General features: G+C 37.5%; 2 protein-coding genes across 12 annotated transcripts in view; one reads left to right on the top strand and one right to left on the bottom strand.

Annotated features, from left to right (window-relative positions):
- PPP4R4 (protein phosphatase 4 regulatory subunit 4) overlaps window positions 1–18,547 on the top strand; it is an 82,280-nt gene that overhangs the window by 57,097 nt on the left and 6,636 nt on the right. For 7 of the 11 annotated variants that reach the window (XM_061359861.1, XM_061359863.1, XM_061359862.1 and 4 more), the window contains 2 exons: window positions 453–588; window positions 4,519–6,021. In XM_061359861.1, coding sequence (XP_061215845.1) covers window positions 453–588; window positions 4,519–4,570 — 188 coding nt within the window. In that variant the 3' untranslated portion in view covers window positions 4,571–6,021. Of the gene's footprint in view, window positions 1–452; window positions 589–4,518; window positions 6,022–18,547 lie in introns of those variants that run through there. The other 4 variants (XR_009726472.1, XR_009726471.1, XM_061359857.1 and 1 more) reach the window with 3 other exon arrangements.
- SERPINA10 (serpin family A member 10) lies at window positions 8,867–16,647 on the bottom strand. Its single transcript, XM_061359854.1, has 5 exons — window positions 16,494–16,647; window positions 12,764–13,501; window positions 11,055–11,328; window positions 10,807–10,954; window positions 8,867–9,079 (listed from the first exon to the last, which is right to left on the bottom strand). Exons 2-5 carry the CDS (start codon window positions 13,467–13,469, stop codon window positions 8,888–8,890), a joined length of 1,320 nt encoding a protein of 439 aa, XP_061215838.1. The 5' UTR covers window positions 13,470–13,501; window positions 16,494–16,647; the 3' UTR covers window positions 8,867–8,887.

Below are 18,547 nucleotides of genomic sequence, written 5' to 3'. Positions count from 1 at the left end.
GGGGAGGGAAACTGCTGTCTGGAAGTGCCCTTCTCTGCATTTGCTGTTGAAAAGTATGGGTCATTAAAGACTGAAATGAGATTAGTGGCTTCCTGGAGGAACCTGTCTTTTTTACATTCAGTACAAATAGACACTAGACAATAAGCTTGGATTAAATAGATACATTTTAAGCACCTAAAGACTGGCCAATTAAATCCCCCTGTTTTCATACATGAAATGTATTAATGCTATCTTCCAAAATGTGTCTTCTAATTATTTTTATTTAGCATTTTTTTCCACAAAAGAAGAAGAAATGCTAAGTTGAAACCATTCTGTTACAGAAAGTTAAACTTTTGAATTAGTGCCATAGGAAATATGCCTAAATTGCCACAGGAAAACCAGCTCATTCTGTTTAATCTCTCTGTACATTTTTCAGACAAAATTCTTTTCTTAACTGCAACTCTTTATTTCAGATGATTCATTCCGGACTCATTCTGGTGGTAATAGTGGGAATGCTGCCTTCCCTTCCAGTTCTTCTCGCAATTTATATAACTCAGCTGACCAGAAGAGCAGTGGAAATAAGGAGATTCAGACCCGAAAGATGAATATGTAAGTGGTTGACAAGAGGTTAAATCAAGCTTATGGGTAACATTTTTCAAAGTGAACTGAAGAGACCCATGTGCAGTTAAGCCTGTATTTATGATATGTCTTCACCCAGATTTTGAAATACTAAATTAACATGGTAAAAATGGGATGTGTGCAATTACAAAAGTTTTTAAGATTGCATTCCCGTTTAGTTAGTCTTTTGCATTGTTTCCTCTGCACATGTTTGCATTCAGCTGGAGCATTATAGGGAGGGTGGAATGTGACAAAGTGACGGTTATTGCATTTGATGTATAGTAACTACAGTCACAGTGATTTAGCTGCCTGAAGTTGGATAAATAGAAAATATGCATTATTAGATGATTTTATTTTCCTTTTCCTTTTTATGTACCTCTGTATTTTTGTGTTTGAGAGTTATGTTGAACTGGCACTGCTACTCATCATTAAGGCTGCTGCCTTTGCCTTAATCATTTAGATGAAAAAATTTCAATGCTAGGCATCTCCCTTAGGCTGGTTTTCTTTAAACTTCACCCTAAACTGCTCAACATTTTGCAAGAATGAAATCAAAGATGAATTTTTTTCTCCTGTGATAAAACTGTAAGTCCTAGAAATTTGCTGTGACATGTACATACTTAGTCAAATATCTCTAGACTCTAGCAGCTACTTCCCTTCATATTCCTTTCATGCTATTACTTGTAGTTCTAAATTAGTGTCATTGGACTGGCTGTAATTTTGGGTGCTCAAACTAAGATTTTTCTTTGTTATTGGAGATTTGATTTCTTAGCCAAGTCAGGATGGAGAATGGAAATGAGCCAGCTATTTCAAGAAATGGAAGCTGTTTGGGAAAATAGACTTAAATGTAATAGGAAATAGAACTGGGAGCTGAAAAAAAAAGGAGAAATTCAAGCAGGGGCCTTGGAAGTCTGAATAGGTATAAAAGACCAAGAATAAAAGAAGAGTCTTGTGAGACTTCACTTGGAGTATTGTTAGCAGTTCTGGTGTCCTCAACATAAAAAGGGACATGGAACTGTTGGAACAAGTCCAGAGGAGGGCCACGAGCCTTCCAGTATCTGAAGGGGGCCTATAGGGATGCTGGGGATGGACTCTTCATTGGGACTGTAGTGATAGGACAAGGGGTAAAGGGTTAAAACTTAAACAGAGGAAGTTTAGATTGGATATAAGGAGGAAATTCTTTCCTGTTAGGGTGGTGAGACACTGGAATGGGTTGCCCAGGGAAGCTGTGAATGCTCCATCCCTGGCAGTGCTCAAGGCCAGGTTGGACAAGGGCTTCGGTGATATGGTTTAGTGTGAGGTGTCCCTCCCCATGGCAGGGAGGGGGGGGTGGAACTTGATGATCTTAATGTCCTTTCCAACCCTAACTATTCTATGATTCTATGATTCTATGTGAGGTTGTAACTTGCCTCAAAGATAATGGAGCTGAGATAGAAGTGTAGATGGAGTCTACACCAGACAGGAAAGGGAAAACACCTTGCACTGGTTCGCTAGATATAAAGGCAAAACAATAGTGAAAGTGATATCTTTTGAGTGGTTCTTTCTGGGGTTTTCATGTTCCTGTAAAAAGCAAACCAAAACACTCCCCCTGTCACCACCTTTACTCATATATCAAAGTTAATAAAATTCCCAAATTGCAAAATAAAACACTTAAAATTTTAACAAATATGTGAAGTTGTTCTCTGAACAGCTTGCATTCAACTACTTGTGTACATTGTGTTACGATACACGGTCTTTTGCTGTGTGATTACACAGTATTTTTCTGGGAATTTTACCACCTTCACTGTACAAGATAAATTTGTTCTGGAATGAAATCAAGCTTGCATAGTGACCTATTGTTTTTAAAAACGGAATTTTTGTAGAAAATGTTGTAAGATAAGTAGTGAATGAAGGTGGACTGTTTCTGTTGAGTCAGTGGTTTCACAGCACAAGTACTTTAAAGTACCAATTCAAATTTCACTCTACCGCTGCCTTGTCCAGAGTCTAATGCTTTCTCCTAAGTATTAACCCACAGTACATCAGAGTTGTTATAGGCGATCATTAGGCTGTCACTAATTTCAAAGCACATGATTTCAAACTCAACAGTTAGATCGGTAGTCATGCTGATGTTTTTGGCTATCTATAAATTAAGTGGGACTTGTACTTTGAGTACATAAAATGACATACAGTGTTCAATATTTTCAAAAATTAAGTGTGGTCAAAACCCCATGTGCTTTCACTCTAGTCACTGTATACCTCTGTTCCTTCTATTTAAAACCAGAAAAATAGTTCTAATGCTATAAATTTTTAGCAGTCATTGCAGGAATTCCAATTTCTCATCTGTCTCATAAAATTTCGGGGAAAATAAATGGATTAATACTCACAAAGTAAAGGCTTTTCTATCTATCATTTAAAATAAAATCTTTTGCTTGAATACAAAGGGACAGAAAAAGACTCACAGAGCAGTTTGTACCTTTGCCTTCAGGCAGGGAAGTGGAATGTAAGAGTCTTGGCTTCAAGTCTCAGTGTACCATTGAGGTACATTGGTGAATACCTTAACAGCAGACTATTTGAAAGTAGGTATTTGACCAAACACCATGAACTGGATGCTCTCCGTAGTTCAGAAAGTCCCTAAACTGCATAGTGTTTTTGGAGAAAGAAGAGCAGGCTTAGGATGACCTACATTTAGTACTGAATAAGAGTTTTAATGTTCTATGTTCTTATGGGAAAATGCATCTCTCAAGTTGGCATACTGTCTGCTGCACTGTAAAGTCAACAGTTTTTAATCAGTTTTGTATTCCAGACCAATACTTAATTGTACTTTCATCAAATAATGGAGCAGCTCTATAAGGAGATATTAAGAGGTACAGATAAAGGAATAGTTGGTGTTCAGTGCATTTATCCACATTACCTTGTTGACCACAGACATGTTTAGCTCTACCTCTTATTTTTCTTTTGTTCAGAAAATCAGCCCTAGTACTAAATATACACATATTAATAAAAAAGTCGGTTCCAATGAAGAATGAGGGGTACAGGTTTTCCATCCTGTAAAAAGTGGGAGTAGATTTATTGTTGCATAAAAATCAGTTTCATAATAATGAATTGATATTTACTGTTAGGGTGGTGAGGCACTGGAACAGGTTACCCAGGTAGGTTGTGAATGCTCTGTCCCTGGCGGTGTTAAAGCCCAGGTTGGACAAAGCCTTGGGTGGCATGCTTTAGTGTGAGGTGTCCCTGCCCATGTCAGGGGGGTTGGAACTAGATGATCTTAAGGTCCTTTCCAACCCTAACTATTCTATGATTCTATATCAGTATTTCCTAAGATGTCCTCAGCTGACCTTTAAGACATCCACATTGGTGTGTGACCATGTAGTAAGCATTATATGCATAAATATTTCAAAGTAGTGTCTTTCATGCAATCATAAGATTGCTTAGGAAGTTGAGCACAAGATAAAGTAGTTCTGCCACTGATCTACTGCACTTTGAGTTGGTTACTTAAAACTTCTAATGATGTTTTCATCCTGCTATTCAAGATGCTAAGATTTCTGAGGTCCAGTGGGTCTGGCATGTGGTTTGGGTCCCATTTCTTAGATGAAGCTAGTAGATATTCTGACACTGATACATTATCATGATGGGTTTCATTAGCAATTTAAAAAATGTGAAACAGAACAATATATTGTGTTGTTTGTAAGTGGTACTGTAAAATATTGATGCAAATTGGTATTACCCTGGAGTTCTAAATGTTAAGCCACAGTCTTTGACATATTTCTGACCAATAAGAACAGGTTGATAATTGACACAGCTACAGTTCTGAAGTTGAGAACAGTATATTTAAAGATTAAAAATTAAGTCTATGAAAAATCAGAAATTGCCCAATTAACATGGTCAGCAGAAGACCTAGGAATAAATCATATATTCTCTCTTGCCCATCTCCACTTTCCTCAGACTATTATGGGTTAAGATGGAGACTTCTGGCATTATATGTAGCAGCCACTAGACTGCTTGGACTACATTAACATCTCACTTAGAGCGATCTCTACACAACCTTCTGTAGAAAGCTTAATGGAGAAAAATACACCCTTCTTGTGAAGAAAGCCCTCAGAATGTGTCTGTTTGGCTTCTTCAGTGGGTACATTAGAGCAGCTAGTAATTTTTAAAGTACAGCAGCTAAGAGTTGTATTAAAATGTTACACACAATAGCAGTTTATGTTATGTTATTAAAAAATATAGCAAAAATATGTAACGTGTGTTTCTTCTTTTGTATGAAGAAAATCCAGAAAATCAAACTCTTGAGATCTTCTGATGGAAAAAAAGGGAACCAGAAAGTGGTAGAAGCAGCATTCTGGTGCGATAAGGTGGGAGCAGCAGAAGGACTCTCTAATGCCTGGAATGAATAAAATGCATCCTGCAATGTTAAAACTTTTTATCTTTTAAATAAAATCCGAAGATGTAAAATAGGTTCCAATAAATAATGTAACAGTTGCAGAATTCTAATGTTGTAGTGAAATGTTATGAAATATAACTTCAGTTATGTACTCTTAATCTGCTGCAGCTAAAGAGAGGATTTTGTTTTCTTCAATTATGCCTTCATAGTTCAAATTCTTGGATTTAGAATACACATATCCATTACTTAATTAGCTTATTTACAATTTCAGCAACTCTTAGCACCCTTGTTTTATGCAAGAAATAGAAGGAAATGTAATGAATATGCAAAAGTAATCCCACATTTTAAGGAATATTCAAACTTACTTTAAGACCAAAGTCCAGAACAGTTGATCGGTCTATATCATAAACTTTAGTAGCATTATGCTGTGAATTTGAAGGTAACGTTTTTACAAGTGCTAAGTAAAGTTTATAAAAATACTGTGTGAGTTTCAAAGCAATCTAAAAGCAAATGTCTTCAGATGATATAAAAATGTTTTATTTCATAGGTTTTATTGTATAAATACCTGTTTTAATTTTTAGTATTTCAGATTGTATTTTCACTTGAATAATTTATAATGATGAAGCTAGTTTTTAATCAACTGCTATTGCAAGCTATCATACTTCAGTGATGTCATCTGCATTTGTTTGTATTAATGCTAATCTTTCTATCAAAATTCGCCTGTGGGAAAACATGCAATTCTGTTTTAAAGAGTTCTATTTATGCCAATACTAAAGAGAGAGCCTATGAAGCTATTGTCAGCTTCTCTATTTCAGAATGGAAGCAGCGTAAATATATTGATATCAGAAATATGTGGGTTTTAAAGTTTATTGGTGTATGATAAAGGTGATCTGATCTGTGAATGCATATGCGTGTGTGATTACTTTTTATAATGTAAAAATATGAATGATGATTTACTCAAAATAAAATGTAGGACAATGCTGTACATGGATGTTCTTGAAAAAAAAAAGCACTCTCAGGGCATCTTTTATAATTAAAATAAATAAAATCATTCACCTGTAGAAGGTATTTATTTAAAATAATAACAACACTGGATGTATGCTGTCTTGTGTGACATACAAAATGTGTCTTTGGATTTAGCAGTGTTTTTCTGCCTGAATTCTTAAGCTTCTTAGATAGCAGTTGGTTATAGTAGTATTCTCTGTTTAGTCACAGACGTTGTTTGGATCCTGTGAAAACACTCAGGTTTTCTGTTTGTTCTGTTGCCTGGCATAGGATCTTGTAAATCACAGATTTCTTTAAAGCCTTTTTCAAGTATTATGATGCTTAACATTCAGTAGTGGTTCAGATGCACAGATGACCTATACTGGCTCCTCCTAGATTCTGCATTTGTCTCATTAATAAAAGCAGATACTCGCAGTTCCCCAGGGACAACTAACATCCCAGCTACAGCTGCTCACCCATGGGCGGCAGGAGACTGCTCAATCTGTTCAGTCTGACTTTTGCCAGGGACCAAACTCAGATCAGAAGTGGCCAGCTGCAGAACAGGACTCAAAACTGTGTTTAACCCTCCAATACCTTTACTAGAGCAATGCAGACTATCAAGTAAGTTCAGAAACTTCAATCCAATCTATTTCTTCCCTTAATAAGCCTGTGATGAGTTCTAACACAGTGTCTTTTGTTTCTTGTTGGCTGTCATATGTCTGTCACTTCTAACTGATTAATTCATTTAATCATAGAATCATAGAATAGTTAGGGCTGGTAACACATGCTCCACTCAATAACCTTACTGTGTATTAAATTCCTGCTATGTAAGCTTTAATTGCTTCATTTAGACTTTTTTTGGTCTGCACATCTTCCTTGTACAATGCTCCTGACGTCTTCTGTATACCTTCCTAAGCCTGTCACACTACAGACCTCCATCCCAGCAGTCTTTTTTGGGGCTGCTTACTTCTGGGTTACTTCTGTTGGACAGCACCAATACTTCTGAACCCTTTGCAGCATTGACTTACCTGCAACTCAGAATAACAGCTGTAAGTCAACTGTACAGTGCTAAGCAGGTGGCTCTTATATAGAGCAGCATTTCTCCAATTACTCATTCAGAAACAGAAATGAGTGATTCTTTTTTTTCCTAGTACATTCATACTGGAATGTGGAGTTAGGTTAGATGCACTTTTGTATTTTAGTCAGATACCAGTATCTGTCTGTTAAATACTTTGGTGAGTGGCTTGCACCAGTGTCTCAGTAGACCTCTAGTGGTAACTGACATGATTTTTAGAGGTATTTACCAGGTTTACCCTGTAATATATCTTCTGCATCTTCTCTTGCAGATGTCTGTGTGTGTTTATCGATAAACACCTTTGAAGCTTCTATGTCAAATGATCTTTAAAACTCTTCTGCTCCCTTTTGGGCAGCTATTTGTGAAGGCTGTATGAACAAGTAGAGTAATGCTTAGGTCTTTTAGTTAGATATAGCTGGAAGCAGCTTTTCACATTGTTCCATGCTTAATACATAGGGCTGCTGCTATTAAAAATGTACAAAATGTTAAAGATCTTGCTGTTTGGTTGGAATCACTGCACTGCTTGAATAGAGTGAATTGTATCTTAATCATAGAAATATTTTTCTCAAACATTTTTGGTGCTCCCTGTGGATTTTAGGATCAACTCTGTGAACAGATTTATTCCACTTTTATGGAAGTGTGTTTTTTCCTGACAAAGTCTGTTTTAATTCAGGCATAAAGCCCTGTTATGTAGTTCACCCTGACATCTAGACGATAATGCATGCATAAATTCTGGTTTTAGGAGAGGCCCAGCTTGGCGTTATAAAGCAGTCCAGATTCGGATTTTACATGTTCAGAATATCTAAGTGATTTTTCAGAATTATTTTGTCTTTAATAGAAAGAATATTTTAAAAGCAGACACACCACGTACCCGGAGAAAATGAGGTGCTTTAATACTCTGAATAAACACTTTGAAAGAGGTCACACTCCAAGCCACTGCAGACCTCATGATAGACTGAGTGTAATTTCTGCAGTAATAAACCTCTAGGCAGAGGTGGTGAATTCTCTTTTAGGGCTTGATCCTGTTCTATTTTTATAAGTGGCAAAATTCTACTAACACTGAGGTCAGTGGGTTCTTAAGTCTCATTTAAACAGAAGATAATATTGAGGAATATGAAGCCTGCAGTGTTCGGGAATGAGCTTCCTGAATATTTCCCAAGTTCAGTTTCGTGTTTGCCTTTTTTTTTTTTTTTTAATTTCTTTGAGGTTTTTTTATTTGCAGGGTACATTTTACAAGACACATTTTTGTCACTTTGGGCCTTAGTGAATTTAGCTTGTTATTTGGGCATTAATAGGATGACCTATTGCTAGCTGGAGAGACAAAATATGTTTTTATATTTTCATATTTCACTGTCTTTTTACTCTAATGTAAATTAATAAAACAGTGTCTTGGTTTCAGCTGGGATGCAGTTAGTTTTCTTCCTAGTAGCTTGGCTCAGTGCGGTGTTTTGGCTTTAGTCTGAGAATAATGCTGAGAACACACTGATGTATAGCTGCTGCTGAGTAGCACTTACCTTGGTCAATGACTTTTCAGTCTCTCATGGTATGCCAGTGAGGAGGGGCATGAGAAGCAGAGAGGGAGCAGAGACAGGACACTTAACCTAAAGCAGCCAATGGGATGTCATGGCCTGTATATATGGCCACCAGGGAAGGCCAGAAGAGGCTGCTCATGTCAGGCTGAACATTGGTCAGTAGGCCGTGAGCAGAACCCATGGGTTTTACCTTTTTCCAGTTCTCCTCCTCATCACACTAGGAGGATGAAGGGGAGTGAGCAAGCTGCTGCATGGTACATAGTTGTCAGCTGGGGTTAGACCATGAGAAATGGAAATAAAGCCTCTTACATAGCCCAGTAAGCAAAGTGATTTCTTTATTTACATTTCTGTTGGATCAACTAACCTGCCAATGAACAGTAATGTTTTAAAAGTTTCTTCAAAAATCATAAAAAGGAATGGTCGGTCCACTTTGATGACAGGAGGCACTGTGAATGCAGTTATTTCTGAGCCACTAGCTGCTGTGGCTTCAGTTCCTTCTTCATCCACTTCAATTACTGCCTTTTGGACAACCTGAAATGCAATTTAGAAATAAGCTATGTGACAGAGATAAATATTAACATGACAAATGTTTTTGCAAGTTCAAGGCACTCAGTTTAAATAGGCTTTTATTAAGGATTAAAAGGAGTAGGCCTGTGCAATCTAGCTCTGTTTGCTAGACTGGTAGACCCTTGTGCTGTCTACTTTAGCAGCAAAGGGGATAGTACAGCCACCATGACCACAGTACTTAACAGTGTGGATGCTAGTGTGCTTTGCTACATTTCTGAGCATAGAGGTTTTGTTCTTGCAAGTGGTAGCATGAAGAAACCATTGCATTTGTATAGTGCTCGTTTTTGACATCTAACAAGGGAGAGTTTCTCAAAAGTGTGAAGTCTGTTTTCATCAGTCACAAAAACTGACTGGCTGGATATGTAATTCACAGTTGATTTTGTAAGAGCTTAGGCAAATTTGCCAATCATCTTGGCTTTTTTTTCCTCTATATTTTTAATTTCTATATTTCATAGCACAAAGTAAATATGTAAAGCAATGAGGTACAATCCTGGATTGGTCTGAGGATCTTCCCATTGAAACTGTGGCCTGGTAAGGTGTGGTACTTTTCCCATTTTTGTTCTTTCAGCCTGCATGTACCTCTGGGTACTGTCTCTGTATTTGGATCTGTATCAGTGAACTGCTCAGGCAGCTAGTGCATTCCCAACTCCCAGACTCCTAATTCTAAGACTGACTTATGTGAAGGCAGTTGAAGGACTTCATCAGTGTTGAGCTCTCTGCTAAACATTGTTAAATAATGAAGCTGGATACCATCATTCACAGGAACAGGATGCTCCTCTGGCAGTTTGTAGCTGATGAATATATTTGAATTTCAGCAAACCCTTGCTCAAGTGTGATTTTTTTTCATAACTCAATAGAGTTAACTGCTGACAATCAGCATGAAATGGATGTATGATTAAGAGAAAGGGAGAAAAGCACTGCAGATTGCCGTTGTGTTTCACAAAAGTGAGATAGTTTATACCAAACTGAAAATTACTGTGATTTTATCTGTTACATATTTATTGTTAGGATGTTATGTTTTACCAAAAAGGTTATTTTGTTAAACCAGCACAATTTTTAAAAACTCTACTTTAGGGCTTAGTGTTTTTGTAACTTGTATAGAAGTGTTTATCATACTACCTATTAATGGTTTTGGCAAATCACAAAGGCTTCTGTAAGGATTTGGTGTAGGGAGACTTGCAACAGCATCACCAGTAGCTTCGAAGGTTTCTTTCTGATAGAATACAAATACCTGAAGGGAGGGTGTCTCCCTCCCTTCCTCCTTTTCTCCTTCTTTCCCTCCTTCTTTCCTTCCTTCCTGCCTGCTTCCCTCACTTTCTTCCTTCTTTCCTTCATTCTCTTGCTCCCTCCCTCCCTCTGGCTTTTCCAATCTGACTGTCATTTTCAATGTCTTTCTTGCTCTTGTTTTTGTTTAATTATACTAATTCCTTGCCAACCATATTCTTCTTCAGGCAGAGCTTTCCTCCTTTGATGGGTTAACTTTGTGTTGAACACATATTAAATACAACTGCCACTTATGTACACCTCATGCTTGAAGCGAGATCCATACTTGTTAAGGTGTGTGGATTGCATATATTTGGCAGATGAGCTCCTTTCCTGTTAGTGCACCTGTAAGCGTATATGACAGTCACTTGCCTGGGCCATTTATGTACTATGATAATCCAAGTAGCAAATAATTTTGGAAGACTTACCTGTGAAACTGCTACATATTCTTGATCTGTGAGGTGACTGAGATCTGCTGAACGTGTAAAGAGATTTTTAATTCCAAGAGCATAAAGTAGCTTCTTCATTTTGTATTTTTGCTCCAGTTTGAACTTTGGAAATGAAATATCCATTTTCCTGTTTGGAAAAAAAACCCAAGAAAGTTCCTTGTTATGCTTTGTTGCTTTGTTGTAATAGACATAAAAGATATTATGGCCCTTGAGTTTTGAAGCAATACCTGGGTTTCATGTTTCTCAGCCAGGATTCCACAAGCTCTGTAGTCAAATGGTCTTCAAGTGAAATGTAATCTCCCTCCTTTTCTGGGATGACAATCAGCATGTGGGCTTTCCCTCTGTAGGGTATCTTTATCACAGTGCATCTTAAGTTCTCATCAAAAGTTGAATTAATTTTATCTGACTTGAACATCATGGGTACCTGTACACTTCTATATTTGTTTATGTGGAAAGTCTCAATTTCTGTGAATTTGGAATTAAATGGGTATAGCCACTTGCCTAGGGAAAGAAAACAAAATAATAATTCTGTGCATTCAGGCTTGCTCAGAAAAATGTTCAGGAACACTCAAAAAAACATAGAGGATATTTTCTCTATCTGTCTAGTTGAAGTGGATGTCAGTTGTGTCTGGGATAAGTGGATAATAATTGCAGTATATTTAGCGTATGTGCTTTAATATTTATTTTTTTTTACAGCAGAAAAAGTAATAATGCACCAAATAAACTCCTTAATTTGCAGGAAAAGAGAAATCTTTTCCTAACATTGATTAGTTGCTACTCAAGTTCAGAACTGATAGCATGTTTGTCTATTAAATGCCATATGATCATCCCTCTTTAATTAACGTATCACCTTCTCCAAAATTCTCCACTAGCTGTTCAACATCCTGTCATTAAATTAATTAGGCAATATTTTGGATGGGGATTCAGCAGTACACTGACTTGTAAGGTGCATGGGAATGTGACCTCTTCTAAACTAATGATTCTGATCTCTGCTGTTTCTTTCAAATGTAGCCACAGTCATCTATCTCTTTTCTCTGACTTTCTGCCAGGGAAAGTAACCTTGGCATTGGACAAACTGCACTTTTGTAAATGCAAAAGATTAAACTTAGTCCATAAGGAGGTTGTATGGTAATTTTCTTTGTTCTTATGTGTGTATTTATTTTAGTGGGGTTTTCATGGATGGCGTCTGCTGAGTACTTTGGCCTGGAGTAGTGGCTGTGAATGTGGGTTCTCTGCAGACCATTCCTCTTGTCCCCTTTGTCACCCTAACTCTTTCTCTTTGCTTTTTACTAACTGGGTATCTCTGGCTTCTGTATGGCTGTTTCAGAGTAAAGGGTGGGCTCCCTGTCATTACCAGGACCTCCTTTTGGAGTCCTTTATCTATCTTCTAAGCCAGTGGTCAGAAAAAAAACAACAATGGAAAAAGGAGCATAAGATATCTGGCAGTAGACGTCTTCTCCACAGAACAGTCTCTGCCCTCTACAGGTATTTCTTTCCCTTGTCCTGTAAGGTAATATAATGGGGTACTTTGGTTCATCTGGGGAAAAAGATTCTCGACTGAAATAGAGATTTTTTTTTCATTATTTTGTGTACTATGTACAGTCAGTCAATTATTTTATACCCAGTATCCAGCATTCAAAAGACTATCATGATTAAGACTTTTTCATTTTAAGTGGAGATGGATTGAAATGTTTGTTGCAGGGCTTTTTGTTCTCTTTCAGACTGTTGTATGAAAGAAAGCATAGAAGAACTATAGTTCCCTATCATGAAAAATCATTTCCTATTGAATAAATGTAACAGAAGAAATTAAATTTAGAGAAAGACATAGAGAAAACAGGACACCTAAATTATTTTAAACTTCATCTAATGTAGCTGAAGTTAAGAGTCCTGATTCTTTCATTAAATAATTATTTTGCAAAATAAAAACAACAGTTACCTTTAAAGACAACATAGTCCACAAGTAGCAGTTTATTATGGTGGTTAAACTCTTCAAAAAGCTCTGGGATTTTTCCTTTGGTCCTTTTGTTAATGTTTTGATTTATGACAAATTTTGCCTGTGTAAAGTTTTCAAAGTCCACTCTCAGAAATTCCATATCAAAGTACTGCTTGGATAAATTGAGGAAAGACTCCTTGAGTCTGAAGTCCTTTTGGATAAAAGAAAGAGTACCTTGCGCAAGTAGAAGTTCTTCATTCATTGTGATGTTATCTTTCAGTTGTTTAAACAAAGCTGGTAAATGATAGCGATCCACTTCGTCCTTCAAAGCATGGAGGTTTAGACCTTTTATTATTTGTCTGTATGTTTCCCCTTTGGCTGCAAGCATATACGCAGTCATGAGAGCTGATACAGAAAGCGGAGAGATGATGACATTGTTATCATGTGTCATTGCAATTTTTCTATATAGGTTAAATCCAAAATTTGCAGTCTTTTCAGTGAAGTTGTAAAGAGTGAGTTCAAGACTTTGGTCTTCAAAAGGCTTAGAGGTATTTTTGTGATGATGCCACTCTTCAGAAATAGTGACATTTTTATTTCTTTCCAAGAAATTACTCTCTTTCTCCTTCTGTGGAATGTTAGGTTTGATGCCAGCCTCAATGATTTCAACACATATTTCACTTAAGAGAAGTAGATAAAATCCTGCTTTCATGTTGACATTCAGTAATCAGCTCTTTCCTTTTCCTAGTAAGAAAAAAAAAAAGGCACCACAATGACTTTTTAGTTCTATTCAAAATGCAAAAAATCATGGATGTGGCAAGGTAGACTTCCTGCATCTTCAGTGTATTACCTAAGATCTAGTTCTCATCTGAAAGTTCAAATTTAGATTAGTGAAAGAGAGAACTTTCCAACATCATGAAGTGAATCCAGAGATATATCATGATCTTTTGGTATTGGTGGTTCACATAAGAAGTATGTCACTGATTTTTCACTTGCCAACCTGCAATTCCTTTACAAAATGATACCCAGATTTCAAATTAGATTTTTGTCATCTATAAGTACAGGAATTCTAGGCAGCATGGGGTGAAATTACATGCTTGCCTTTCATTATTTCATTTCACTTTTCATCCTTCTGCTACAGGTTATTTATTACTCCCTTCAGATCATTCTCCTGATCACATGCCAAAGGATTCCCTGTTCTTTCGTCCTTTACTGTCCAGCAAATTCTGAGGCAGGTTTGTCAATACCAGCTCTGAAAATACCAAGTTTCAGTGTCAAATAGCACAAGGATAAAACAGTTGTTCTGTGCTTAAAATTACAATTTTTTACACAAATTTTGATTTCTGAGGGAAGTTAATACAGGGTCTCATCTTAACAAAATGTTTGAAGAGGACTTTACACATCTTACAGGAGGCCTCATAAAAACTTTGGCTTCATAGAATCCCAGAATGGTTTGGGTTGGAAAGGACCATAAGATCATCCAGTTCCAACCCCCCTGCCATACACAGGGACACCTCCCACTAGACCAGGTTGCTCAAGGCCTCATCCAGCCTGGCCTTGAGACATTGCATGTGTAAATTTGCACACACACACACACACACACACACACTTTTCAAGCACAAAATGCAAATAAGCTTATAATTCATCTTTCCATCAAAGCAACATATGAACTTCTCTCCCGCAGAACAGTGTTGAATTGCAACTTATGGAAAAATTTTGAATGGCCATAATCTTTGAAAATGCATTTTCCCATTCTGAATTGGATGTTCAAACTGTACATTGTAAATGGATGCTCAAGACCACCAAGCCTGCACAGAATCTTTTTGTCTAGCAGTGGCATGCAAATGGATAAATGAGATGAAAAGATGGATTATACAGCCATCATTAAAGTAGTAAGTGTTTCAATAATCTAGAAAACACATGGCAACTATTAACTACTCCTTTTACGTTAAGGACCTGTAAGAGCAAATTACAGTCATTGTATGATTTGTGACTTGGCATATGGGAAACTTGGTTTTGATTGCTGTTTATTCTGAGTTCAGCTGAATTTCACAGTTGCCTGATTCAGGCTGTGGAAGTTTGTCCTGAAAAGGTATGTTGATGTGAGCCCTAAGACATTTGGGTGCCAAGTCACAGGGTGCTTTTGGCAGTCAGGAGGTGTGCTATTTTCTTTGGAGATAATAGGTCACGTTCTGTACTTGGTGCAGCACAGATGGGCTGTAATGACTTAATTGGGAGGCACTGAAATCTCTGAATGTTATGCCTCCTCTTGAGTGCATGGCAGGAAACAGAGTAAAATATGCAGCGTTCTGTGGTTGTGAATGTTTTTTGTTTTATTTTTTTTTTCTTTCCCATTAATTCCTGCTTGATTTTCAGTGAGGTTCCCAGTACCTGGATTTGCAGGACTGGAACAGAGAAGGGGATGACTTTAGCTGCTGCCCTGCTGGCCAAACAGTGCATGCGACTTCTGCATGGTTGGGATATTTACTCTCCCAGCTGCAAGAAGTGCTGTTAAGTTAGTACAGTAGTTGCTAGCCATTTCTGCTCCTTATGTAGTGACCCACTTCTGTGGGAAGTAGCACAGGCACTGAGGTACTGTTCCTGCCTGCCTGGCAGCGAAGTAGTCCTTTCCCCTGGGAGCCATCCCTACTTCAAAGAGGTATCCTTCCACATTGCAGAGTCAGCTCTATCAAAGAGTCAGGGATTGCAAATTTTTGCTTCTGATCACATTCAATCATGGAGGAAAGGTTTTCTGCAACAGCAGCAGTGTGTCTACAAGAGCATCAGGCCTATCTGTTCACAAGACATTGCAGAGTACCAGCTATTCATTGCCTTTTCTGTGCATGGTGCAATACCCATGCTACATCCTGACAGCGTCATGTTTGGCAGACGTCACTGTTGCGTCTCTCTCTGAGAGGTCTGGGACAGTACACAGCTCTGGCAGGTCACCAAATGCCCCCATGAGATGTGAAGGGACTTAATCGAGAAAGCAGTGAGCTGCCTTTCAGAGGACTCTGCTTTCATAAAACAAATAGGTTTCATGCTGACAGGATGGGACAAATGCAGAAGCCCTTGTTTACAGGCACATCCTAGACCATTCAGCACATAGAAGAGTCCTGCATCCTCAGGTATACACAAGTGCTGCTGATTTGGGTCTTATGAATATCACAGGAATAAGAACCTCACAATTGCACTAAGCATTCAGTGCAAAACTGAGATTAGGAAAAATTAAAGTTAACATTACAACAGCTTTATCATTTACCATTTACCTTTTGTAACTGTTAGAAATAAAGCATGTCCCTTAGAAATAAAGCATGTCCCTTAGGCCTAGGAAACACAGTTCTGAAAACAAAAAAGTGATATATATTTCACATTATAGACTTGAATTTTTAGACCTGAGAGAAGCTAATTTTAGAGAACTCACTTTATGCATAATGTAGACAATTCATTAGTAAACATATTAAATATTAGAGCAAAGTGAACATTCTTTCCATTTTAAGAAATACTTGTTTCTAGTAGTCTCAGATATCAAGAAGATTCTTGCTCAAATGTGTTTTTCTTTTGAAAGCGCTAGAGCAAGAGGAAAAAATATATTAAAATGCTGATTGAGATCTAGAACCATTTAAAGCATCACATCTAGAGAACAGGTGATAAATATATAAAATTATGTATATATACACAAATATAATAATCCATCCCTTTACAATTTAAATGCTTAATATAAATCTTGTCTTACCTATTAGGTAGCTGCCCTGTAACTTTTCTCATCGACTACGTTTAAAAACAAGATGAAGGTATCTGTCCCATATAGAAGATTTTCAACAAATATTTGCTCTTCCAAACCAGTGATAATCTGGCTTTTTCTGTTACAAATTAACTGCTTTATAAACACTAAGTATTGTGTTTCCCATAAATGGCACAATGAGCAAGGGTTATATTCCAGTAAATACGTTGTATCTTTCATGAGAAACAGAACAGTACACTCTTTGCATCCAGGCCCTCGGCACCCTGGTAGGATTTGGCCTTGCACATCTGATCACCCATGAGAATTGTTTTGCAGACAAGCTCTGAGCTGCTCTGTTGTGGAAGCAGTATCCAATCCTGCTTAAAATACCCCTTTTTGTAAAATAATAGGTCACTATTCCCCATGGCAGGGGAGAACACAAGGGAGGGAAGGAAAAGGTACAGAACATTTCTAGGGGTGCTGTCACCTCTTTTGCTCAGCAATTCGGCCATTTCTTTAGAGGAAAGATCAGGGCCCCACTCCCTGTTTCAAGAACACCCCAGCTATTCAGTAACATATCAGTATGCCAAAATTAACCAACTGATAAGTGCTGAGCGATGTTTCTGTCAAAAAAGACAAACTGTGGGAAGCTGATATTCCTGCAAAAGTTGTACAGAGCAATGGGAGGTAAGAGTAAACTTTTTGAATTTTCAGTTGGTCTTGCTTGGACAGATATGGGAGGCTGGTTTTGGGTCTTGAGCACCATTAGTTGGGAATGCACATTTGTTAAGACAGTTTACTCAGCAATTTCTGTAGTGTGTGTGCATGATCTAAACTCCTCACTATTTCGGTAATTGGCCTAATTCCAAATAAAATATAAACATGGAACTCCCTACGTTCCCATCGTGCTCTTAAATCACTTTTTAATTTAAAATACCAAATGAAACACGACATTTCATTCTAATTTGGATTGTAAAAGAAAAAGTGTTTGGCCTTAAAATTTAGGATAAGGGAACAAGTCTCTGTTTTTCAACTGCACTGGAAAAAATAAATAAATTATTCAGTCTAAATGGAAAAGTTTTGAGAGGAAAGGATGGCGTTTTAAAAAGCCCATAAAGTATTTGTGTATCCAGCACTCAATGCAAAAAGGCTTTTGTTTGTTGATGAGTATCAACTCCCCCATGGCAGGGGGGTTGGAACTAGATGATCTTAAGGTCCTTTTCAACCCTAACTGTTCTATGATACTATGATTACTTCTATGAAAGTGACAACACTGTTTGCTTACAAAGTGCAAGATTTGAATAGGAAGTGCTTAAGACTTGAACATTGTCCCTCTGTGGTCTGACCAGGTTTGTATCTACCATCGCAAATACACATTACTGGAGGGCACTTATGGGTTTTGTACTCTTAAGAAGTTCAGCACTGGGGACATGAAAGATCACAGGATCTAGGTACCTAAATTCTTCCTTGGTTTAAATTCTTTTGAAATATTCTTCCTTTTAGAAAAAATCTTGGTCATGATAATCCCAAGTATAGGTGTTGTATTGAAGAACACATAAACATAAGACAGACTTACTGAATGAAGGCCCTGTCCTAACATTATGGAGTATATTCCCTAAACATAAAAAGCCCCACTGTGAATGCCCCAGAACTTCAGTTCTCTGTCCAGAAGACTATACTAGACTATATTTAGTTGTGGTTAATTCAGTTGGAGTTAAAATTCCAATGTTTTCTCATTATATGGAAGAAATTCGTATCTGATGTTGTTGAACAAAACTGCATTACTAAGATGTGCTTCTCAATCTGTGCATCTTCTGGAGACCGTGGTACTGTGGTTGTGGCCCAAGAAGGCAGCACAAGGAAAACCTGATGTACACAAAACCCATACCCATCTTTTGTGCTCAGCAAAATTAGCAATGTTATTTTCAATTACAATAGCATTCAAACCTCTTCCTAGCAATCAAACCTCTTTCTAGCCCTAGCATCACGACTATGACACGCAGGTCACCACTGGAAGCCCTGCCTGAGTTAAGATCCAACAATATTAATATTTGATTAATATCAAA

Source organism: Neopsephotus bourkii, unplaced genomic scaffold (assembly GCF_033783945.1).
Source record: "Neopsephotus bourkii isolate Nb327-2 ecotype Australia unplaced genomic scaffold, CSIRO-AGI_Nbou_v1 NB_998, whole genome shotgun sequence".
Classification (NCBI taxonomy): domain Eukaryota; kingdom Metazoa; phylum Chordata; class Aves; order Psittaciformes; family Psittacidae; genus Neopsephotus; species Neopsephotus bourkii.
Note: the sequence above shows the minus strand (reverse complement) of the source record. Positions and strands in the feature narration are given on the sequence as shown.

Coding starts and splice junctions, on each gene's coding strand:
- SERPINA10 (XM_061359854.1), bottom strand. CDS start 13,469: ATGAAAGCAGGATTTTATCTACTTCTCTTAAGTGAAATATGTGTTGAA. Junction 10,955..11,054: donor CTGAGAAACATGAAACCCAG/GTATTGCTTCAA, acceptor TTTTCCAAACAG/GAAAATGGATATTTCATTTC. Junction 9,080..10,806: donor AATATGTAGCAGTTTCACAG/GTAAGTCTTCCA, acceptor ATTGCATTTCAG/GTTGTCCAAAAGGCAGTAAT.